The following is a 9,234-nucleotide window of genomic DNA, read 5'->3' as shown; positions in this document are numbered from 1 at the left end:
AAAACACCACTAATCCCTAAGGACATAGCACAAAACAAAACCCCACAACACTAATTGTACAAATCTTGGCAAAGCAGCAAATGAGCCATCCCAAAATCCTGTCCTTTAAACTTAGGAATCACTAACTTGATGGAGATACAGGCTGTCCTGTAGGCTGGCCATGCAAAAGTCAAATTACTAATTGATCCTGAGAACTATTATTTTCATTGGAGCTTACATGCTTATACATGGCATCTTAAAGTATTCTCATTCTTCTTCCTTCAAGTGCTTAGAATTCTAAAAAACAAGGATTGCTCTGATCAGGAATAAGGGAATTATGAATAGGAAACTTCTATGGTCAAGTGCTCCCAGGTTCTGTAAGTGGACATAAAGTTGTCTTGTTTAACCACACATGTCACGTGTGGCATTAAATCCAACACCATCCAGACACTGTTCTCTTGCATGTGGTGTGTAATTCAACGTATGATCCAGTCTGACCCAGATATTGCAGGGTAAGTTTTCACAGCAGCTAAGGAATCGACCAGCAATGTCACCTCGCAAGTAAAAAGCGTGTAGGCAGCCTGCAGGTAGCAGGGAATGATGCCGCACGGCCCTCCGTGAAAGGAGATTTCAACTGCAGTCAAAAATGTCATAAGCATTCAGCTTCAGAACATGTTCCTCAGCGGGAACGGCCAATGTGAACTCATATTATGGCTCAACTCCCTTTACAAATAAAAGGACAAAAGTTCTCCCCATTCTCCCCTACTTAAACAGGGGAAGAGGAAGTCAGAGAAAATTCTTCATATCTGAGGACCAGCAAGTACAATGTAGTTCTGTGATATACATGAAATAAGTTTTTCTCCTTCAGAACTATGTTCTCTTAGATGAGGCACTTAGGGACACAGCGTAGCAGGGTTTGTGGTGATAGGGTTACGGTTGGACTTGATGATCTTAAATAACTTTTCCAACCATAATGAATCCACGATCTGAATCCCACTATATTTAGACTGAACTTTAGTGACTTATTCTAGAAGAAACTATTATACCTCTAATGTTCTGTGCAACTGTCATGCACACTACTTGAGGCCAGGAACATTTTACTTTTCTTTCTATGTTAAATCATGAATCGATTGGTGTAATATTCCAAATGCAACCTTCATTTGTAAGCGAAAGGATATAGATCAGAGGTGAATGCAGACTGTGAGACTCTAGCATTAGAGTCAAATTTAGAACAACCTTCCAGTCTTCTTGTAGTGGCTATTTGTACCTCACAAGAATGACACAGACCCATTAGTACATAAAACTATGATCTCCTAGCCAAAAAAAAAAAAAAAGAAAGAAAAAAAGAAATGAGATCTAATCTCTAAGGATTCTAATTTAAAAAGAAAAGAAGAAACTTACTGTCGGCTATTTGTACCTCACAAGAATGACACAGACCCATTAGTACATAAAACTATGATCTCCTAGCCAAAAAAAAAAAAAAAAAAAAAAAAAAAAGAAATGAGATCTAATCTCTAAGGATTCTAATTTAAAAAGAAAAGAAGAAACTTACTGTCAGCTTTTAATCACTGCCAAAGACTTTACAGGCTGTTTATACACTAAGGTAGAGGCCTCAAACAGCCACATACACTGGCACATCAGGGGTTAGGAGCAGTCACTGTGAACACTTTCCAGTAGACTGGATAGGGACTCTTCCAGCTCCGTTGCTTTAAAAGCAGATGTTTGTCCAGCAGAGAACACGACCTGCCCCGGGCACCACCACCACAGGGCAGGCAGGGGTCCAGCAGGGCTCCCATGCAGCAACATCCCTTCCCTGATCACCTGCACACTGGTGAGGCCAAGGAGAAAGTGCTGAGGCTGCCGGCAGTCCAGCCCTTATGTAACTACATTCATTTACATAACTACAGTCTCAGAATGCCAGCTCAATTTTGGCTGTGTGTCCCCCCAAACAAACACGCACACACAACAAAGGTGATGTATATTAGTCTAATTTTAGTGTTGCCAAGTTCTTTCACCTAAGGCACCTGGCTCATTTTGACAAAGATCAGTCCTTTTCCAGGAAAAGACCATTACACATTACTAAATTAGCTCCAACATAACAAGTTATTATTATTTTAAATTCACACATACAGTATTCTTTCAACAACGTAAAATTAAAAAAAAAAAAAAAAAAGAAAAGAAAAAAAAAAGGTTTATTATCATTTCACTGCTTTGGAGGCATTTTTTTTTCCTCGTTACATCCAGTTAGTAAGATTGTGAAAGCCAGAAACCAAGAAAAATATGCCAAAATATATTGGTCTGCTAGAATGCAAAGTGACCACTCAAAGCTCTGCAATCTTCAAATCACACCTCACAACTCTCTAAGGGTGCAAATAGACAATTTAATACAAAAAATGCAAGATAAGCCTCCAGATTAAGCCAGGAAATCCCTGCAGTATAGTAAGACACCCACGCACCAATCTATACATTTCAGAACACGCTGCATGGCTTAAACTGAAGCCAGTGCTCATGGTGTAGTTACAGAAAACACTTCGTTCAGCCTTCCTTCAGTTTTCTAACCAGTGATACACTGCAAGAGCAGGCAGGCATATTTGAATCCCTTGGTTGTGCATGGCACTTGAATAACACTGAAATTCTCTGTACTTCTTGGTCTTATACTTACCAATGCATCTCAATTTTCTGCAGTAGTTTGCTGGTATTCAAAGTAATTTAATTCAGTTTTTCAGTGCTCCCTGTAGGATCAACACCGAGCAGTAACATAGACCTCCTAATTTTGGTACCTCCCTGTTATTCTCTTCTCAGACTTATCCTGGATGTCAACTAGCATCACTTCAATGAAAGAAGTACCTGATTATTTGTAGTTGCATTATTACTTCATTTCCTCTCAGCTTTTAAAAGTTTTGTGGTCCATCCCTCTTCCTTCTTATGGTATCACTAGCAGAGGCACGCATTCCCACATCCTGGAAACATCTTTCTGCCAAATACTCTGCAGTATTTGCATGTGTACAAGCCTGTCACCTCCCCACACTAATAATCCTAGTGTACCCAGGGGATGGCAGCCCATGCAGGGACAGCAACAGAATCCATGGAGAGCCAGGTGTGAACAAGAGGCAATGCCAAATAACTCCACAGAGGCACAAAGTCTTCCATTCGTTCAGGGAAACTGGGCTAGCAAGAGGAGCACAGGGCACTCCTTTACAAACCAGGCGTTCGGTCAGTCCAAAGACAGATGCCAGCGAAAGAACAGCAGTCCTGCCACCTCCCTGCTCTCTAGTTATTCTCACCTTCGCCCTCCAAGGGCTGTACGACAGGTCAGTTGTCCAGTTTCAGCTCAAAAGTGAGCTCCCCACTCCTCTCCCCACCTCCGTGTGCCTTCCCTGGCAGGTGAATCTGAGGCACCTGCATGCAGAGGCACCTGCACGCTCAGTTAGCAGGAGGAGGAGAATCTCTGCTGGCCTCTGCAGTGCTCCCTGCGCGTGCAGCATGCCGAGAGGCTCCCCCAGCTCCGCGATGGGACGCGCCGGCATGAGCAGCCAAAGCAGGATTGCAACACCTTCTGCTAGACCTGTTCTGGTAATGCACAATTCTGTTTGCATTGCTGAAGTCTTTCAGGTTGTCCTCCCTCATGGTGCTGGCAGGAAAGGCAAGCAGGATGCAGTCAAAGAAAAACATTACTTTCCTACTACAGAACAGTCAGGCTGCACTTCTGCGAGAGGAAGGCACGTGCTAACAGTCTGAGACACAAAACTTCTGGCATCCTCTGTATTTGCAACAGTATTGCTGGAAGAAAGAATGTATTTCACATTTAGGGACCATCTCTCCACAGATGGTATTGCTTACGGTGTAAGCCAGATATCAAACACAGTATGATTGCTTACTGAGTACAGAAGGATCGGGCCTCTGACACACTCTTCTAACGATACAAGCAGAATAGATGTTAGCTTTCTCTGCCCAGCTACGTTGTATGGCGGAGACTATATTCAAGTGAGATTTTATTACTGATTTTTGATGCAGATGTCTAATACCAATTTTCATCTCTGTTTAAATTCCAACCTTACATTTTATCTAATGTCCACTGACCCTCACACACAAGATCTCATGTAATATTTGTTTTCCTAAGAGCAGAGGGCAGCCTCAGTATTCCCATCCCCAAAATACCTGAATTTGTGTTTCATTCACTGTATACACAACAACAGCAGGTTCCCTTTCTTTTGCAACAGGAAGATGTTACCAGTTCTCCTATATTTAAGGGTCACAGCTATGGAGAAATACCTCTAAAATGCAACTAAAACACATGACCAAAGCAAACATGAAAATACAAACTGCAGCTAACAGTAAGCCAGTATCTTTTCTAACCTCATTTGTGAGTTCAGCTCAGCTTTTCCAGCATTTAGAATTAGCAATGCTACTCAGGAAATTCTCCATCAGGAAAGGCAGCTTATAACCCTACTCCAGGAAACCCTAGCTGTGCAAGTCAAACCGTTCCATAGACACCTGTAGGCTTCCTAATCAGCCCAGCATCCAGAGATCACTTCACCAAAAGAGCAGTCCACACAGAGCATAACACTGCAGCATGTCTTGACTAATAAGTCCTGTAATGTGCCTGTGTTTATTATGTCTCAAGCAGGTATTCATTCCCTAAAAACAGTATCTAGATTAGTTAGAAATCCTCCAATTAGCTTCCGCTTGTAGACTTAACGTCACAAATATCTTTATATTTTTTAAAGCTAAATTTTATATATAGAAAAGCAATTATAATTTTCCTACACTTACTAGTTTGTATTAGATCCCTCTCCAGTATGTGACTACTTGCTTTTTGCACAAATCACGTGCTTCCCTTTTAACCAACAGATATAGAGCTTTTACTCTTAAACATTTGAAGACTCATTAAAATGAGTGTTGAATAGCAAGAGTGTATAAAGGAAACCAACTTAGGAAACAGAATCTCAGAATGGCTGAGGTTGGATGGGACCCCTAGAGATCATCAAGTCCAACCCTCCCTGCTCCAGCAGCGACATCCAGAGCACGGGGCACAGGGCTGCATCCAGACAGGTTTGGAAGATCTCCAGAGAAGGAGACTCCACAGCCTCCCTGGGCAGCCTGTGCCAGGGCTCTGGCACCCTCACAGTGAAGAAGTTCTTCCTCACATGGAGATGGAACTGCCTGTGTTTCAGCTTGTACCCATTGCCCCTTGGTACTGGCTACCATTGAGAAGAGGCCCCTTCCTCCTTACATTCACCCTTCAGGTATTTGTACCTATTGATCAGATCCCTTCTCCAGGCTAAACAGGCCCAGCTCACTCAGTCTCTCCATGTATAAGAGATGCTCCATTCCCTTAATCATCTTTGTTGCTCTCCGCTGGACCCTTTCGAGAAGCTCCCTGTCCCTCTTGTCCTGGGGAGCCCAGAACTGCCCCCAATACTCCAGCTGCAGCCTCCCCAGAGCTGAGCAGAGGGGCAGGATCCCCTCCCTCCACCTGCTGCCAACATCCTCCTGATGCAGCCAGGAGCCCATGGGCCTTCTTGGCCACATATCTGTTCTTACTCAAACTGAGCATTCTGAATATATTTACCCACATTGTCTCACTAAAATAATCTTTATAAAGCAGCAGTGGAACATTACTCAAGAACACGAACACACTACGCTGCATCTCTCATGTAGGAAGGGGGACTGAACACCACAACAATACTCAATTAAAGACCTGAATTGCGTCTTTCTATCTCCAAACACAGTCTAGATTAAGTCTTATTGTAGAATGACAAAAACAGCACTAACACAGAAAAATACAGCTAAGTTGAAGTAACAGCATAGAATAAGCTATGCTGCTTCTCAGCCCTCAAGACGTTAGTAGTAAGTCCAAACATTTTTATTGCCCAAAGACATTTTCATCTTGGCAATCTTTACGTGCCAGGACTTGTGAAACTTCAGCAAATCCTCTGCACACATTTCTTAGTCATCAGAGCCTCCCTTCCTGCCTGCTCTCTCTTTTTCTTTTTTTTTTTTTCTCTTTTGGTGGTGGCTGCTACCACCACCGGCAACGGGAGGAGCTACGTTTAGACAGGCTGCCTCCGGGAAGTTTACAGAAGCAGTGAAAATACTGGCAGCTATTTAAAAACTGCCACCACTCATTTCTTCCATCCAGGCTAACTACTCCTTTGTGCAGTTAAAGCTCAGTAAACATATAAAAAAATTGCTCCTGTCATTTGTGGAAAAGCTTTAAATGTTGCTCTACTGTAGACAGAAATATAAAGCATTCGCTTTACAAAGCCTGCGAACGAATAAAAAAAAAAGTTTAAGACAAGTTACTTTGTTTCTTCATAGAGCACTGAACAGAAATAGTGGGACTAGGATGGGCTCTATGACAATCTTTAATCCTGATTGTCTTTCTGGGACATAGCTAGATAATCTTGGGGGGGGAAATCAATTTTGCCTATGTAAGAGCTCATGGGTGGCCCTTGATGATGACGTGGCATAAAAGACTAGGATTGCTGGAGGACTGCGTTCCACTGGAGGAAAGGCAAAGCACCAGCCAGGCCTCCACGGATGCAGAGCGGGAACACCCCAGGGCTCGGGAATGGCGCCGCTCCACGTGCTCCAGCCTGCACGTGAGCACACCACGCAGCTCAGCCAAGCACAGCACAGAAGGGACACGACGACCCACACCGTAACCAAAGCGGGAAGCAGCGACCTGCTCCTGGCTGCTGGCACCCTCCTGGGAGGCTCCACCGCTGGGCCGGGTGCTGGGGGTTCACTGCCAGGCCGGTTGTTGGGGGTTCACCTAAGGGGAGGGTACCAAATGGAAAAGCCACAAATGGCATTGTAATCATGTGCGTATTACTGGGATTGCTTTTAAGGAAAATTTGTAGCCAAGGACCACGCCACATACACCCACCACTAAGGAAAACACAGTGCTAGCATAAAGAGGCAACTTTTTAAAGTAAGATTTAAAACAGCTTCCTACATATAGGGCGGTAAATGTGTCACTTAGAGATAAACACATTTTTTTCAGATTTGGGAGCAGAAATATACAAGGAAGAGAACACTCAGTATCTGCTTTCTATTTGACACTAGCTTTTCCTCCCAGCAGTAAGAGCTTTTGCCTGGTTATTCCACCAAGCTGCCAGTTTGCAACTACTCTCAGTGCTCGTTTGTATATTCATATCACCAAATGACATAAGCAAATCACATAATATAAAGGCAGATTTAAGCATATAGTCCCAAGCCCAAGTGTGAAAACAAAATTAACAATTTAGATACAATTTTATAAAATATGCATATAAAAAAAGACCACAATCATAAATGATTTCGTAAATATAACTCCTATGCAACTCTTTTAAGGCTTTATAAGTGGATAAGCTACTTATACTTTTACATCTTAATTTAAAAAATTTAACTGTAAGTTGCTTTATAAAAATTAAAATGTAAGTTTCTCTGGAGCTGTTCTTGGCCTGTAGTCTTATGAATTAGTGCCCACCAATGACAGCTTCAGGGTGGAAAAAAAAGTGTGTTTCCAAACACTGTGATCATAAGATGGTTAAAGAACTTGTTTTAATCTTATCGCAGCAGTCTAAAAATAAATCAATCTTTGGTATATCTGAAAAATAGAGACCACAAGGGGAGTCACAAGCAAAGCCTGTGTACTGCGCAGCAGACAGGGTGTTTTTTAAATAATAAAGCAGGTATTTGTAAGGTGCGGTCTGCATCAACGGGCCGTTATTTAAAGGGCCAGCGCCGCGCTCCAGCGGCGCGGGCTCCGTTTCACGCGTTCGGCTACAGGGGTGTTGGGCCCGCGCGCATCCCCGCGGCCTCCCGCCACGCCGCGCTCCCACCCGCCGGGAATCGGGAAGTGGAAGCGCTCGGGAAGTGGAAGGGCTCGCGGGGCACCCCCCGGCCAAGCGCGCCCCGCCGCCGCCGCCGCCGCCGCCGCGGCCACTCACGAGATGTACGCAGGGTACACGAAGCCGATGAGGTTGCAGAGCAGCGAGGCGCCGTAGCCGATCACCAGGTAGACGGCGAGCGCGCCCACGGCGGCTGCGAGGGGGAGAGGGAGAAGCCGTTAGCGGGAAGGGCGCGCGGGCAGGCAGGGCACGGCGCGAGCGGATACCCACCGAGCGCGATGTAGGTGCGGCTCACGCCGGTCCTGCTCTCGATGCGCGCCAGCAGCGCCGTGAGGCAGTTCTGCTCGTGCAGGAAGCGGTCGAAGCGCTGCCGCATCGCCGCCGTCATGGCGAGTTGCTGCGGGAACCGGGCGCTGCCGCTGCTGCCACTGCAGCCACCGCTGCCGCTGCTGCTGCTGCCGCTGCAACCACTGCTGCTGCTGCCGCTGCAGCCACCGCTGCTGCCGCTGCTGCCGCTGCCACCGCTGCAACCACCGCTGCTGCTGCTGCTGCAGCCACCGCTGCTGCCGCTGCTGCCGCTGCTGCAACCACCGCTGCCACTGCTGCAGCCACCGCTGCTGCCGCTGCTGCCACCGCTGCTGCCGCTGCTGCTGCTGCCACTGCTGCAACCACCGCTGCTGCTGCCGCTGCAGCCACCGCTGCTGCTGCCGCTGCTGCCGCTGCTGCCGCTGCTGCAGCCACCGCTGCTGCTGCTGCTGCTGCTGCAACCACCGCTGCCGCTGCCACCGCTGCAGCCACCGCTGCTGCTGCCGCTGCAACCGCCGCTGCTGCTGCTGCTGCCGCTGCAACCGCCGCTGCTGCTGCCGCTGCAACCGCTGCTGCTGCCGCTGCTGCTGCCACTGCAACCACCGCTGCTGCTGCCGCTGCTGCCACTGCAACCACCGCTGCTGCTGCCGCTGCAGCCACCGCTGCTGCTGCTGCTGCTGCTGCCACTGCAACCACCGCTGCTGCTGCCGCCGCTGCAGCCACCGCTGCTGCCGCTGCCGCTGCTGCCGCTGCCGCTGCTGCTGCTGCAGCCACCGCTGCTGCCGCCGCTGCTGCTGCTGCCGCTGCTGCCGCTGCAGCCACCGCTGCTGCTGCTGCTGCAGCCACCACTGCTGCTGCTGCTGCTGCAGCCACCACTGCTGCTGCTGCTGCTGCTGCCGCTGCTGCTGCTGCCGCCGGGGCCCAGCTGCCCCTCGCTGCGCTGCCACCGGCACCGCTGTCCCCCGGGACCAGCAGCATCCCCAGCCCCGTCTCTGCACCCCCAGCACCGACCATGGGGTCTCTGCGGTCCCAGGCGGACACAGGCGCCGAGCCGGGCGCCGCGGCGCTGCTGCGGGGACAAAGGGTGGCAGGGACACGGGAGCAGGGACAC

The 9,234-nt window shown here is 47.7% G+C and overlaps 1 protein-coding gene across 1 annotated transcript in view; it reads right to left on the bottom strand.

The window, feature by feature from the left end:
- REEP5 (receptor accessory protein 5) overlaps window positions 1-8,238 on the bottom strand; it is a 20,036-nt gene extending 11,798 nt beyond the window's left edge. The window contains exons 1-2 of the mRNA XM_026052826.1: window positions 8,088-8,238; window positions 7,917-8,010 (exon numbers count right to left, since the gene is read on the bottom strand). Coding sequence (XP_025908611.1) covers window positions 7,917-8,010; window positions 8,088-8,205 — 212 coding nt within the window. The 5' untranslated portion in view covers window positions 8,206-8,238. The remainder of the gene's footprint in view (window positions 1-7,916; window positions 8,011-8,087) is intronic.
- Between the last annotated feature and the right edge of the window lie 996 nt (window positions 8,239-9,234).

This window comes from Nothoprocta perdicaria, unplaced genomic scaffold (assembly GCF_003342845.1).
Source record: "Nothoprocta perdicaria isolate Ctin4 unplaced genomic scaffold, notPer1 scaffold_92, whole genome shotgun sequence".
Taxonomy (NCBI): Eukaryota; Metazoa; Chordata; class Aves; order Tinamiformes; family Tinamidae; genus Nothoprocta; species Nothoprocta perdicaria.
Note: the sequence above shows the minus strand (reverse complement) of the source record. Positions and strands in the feature narration are given on the sequence as shown.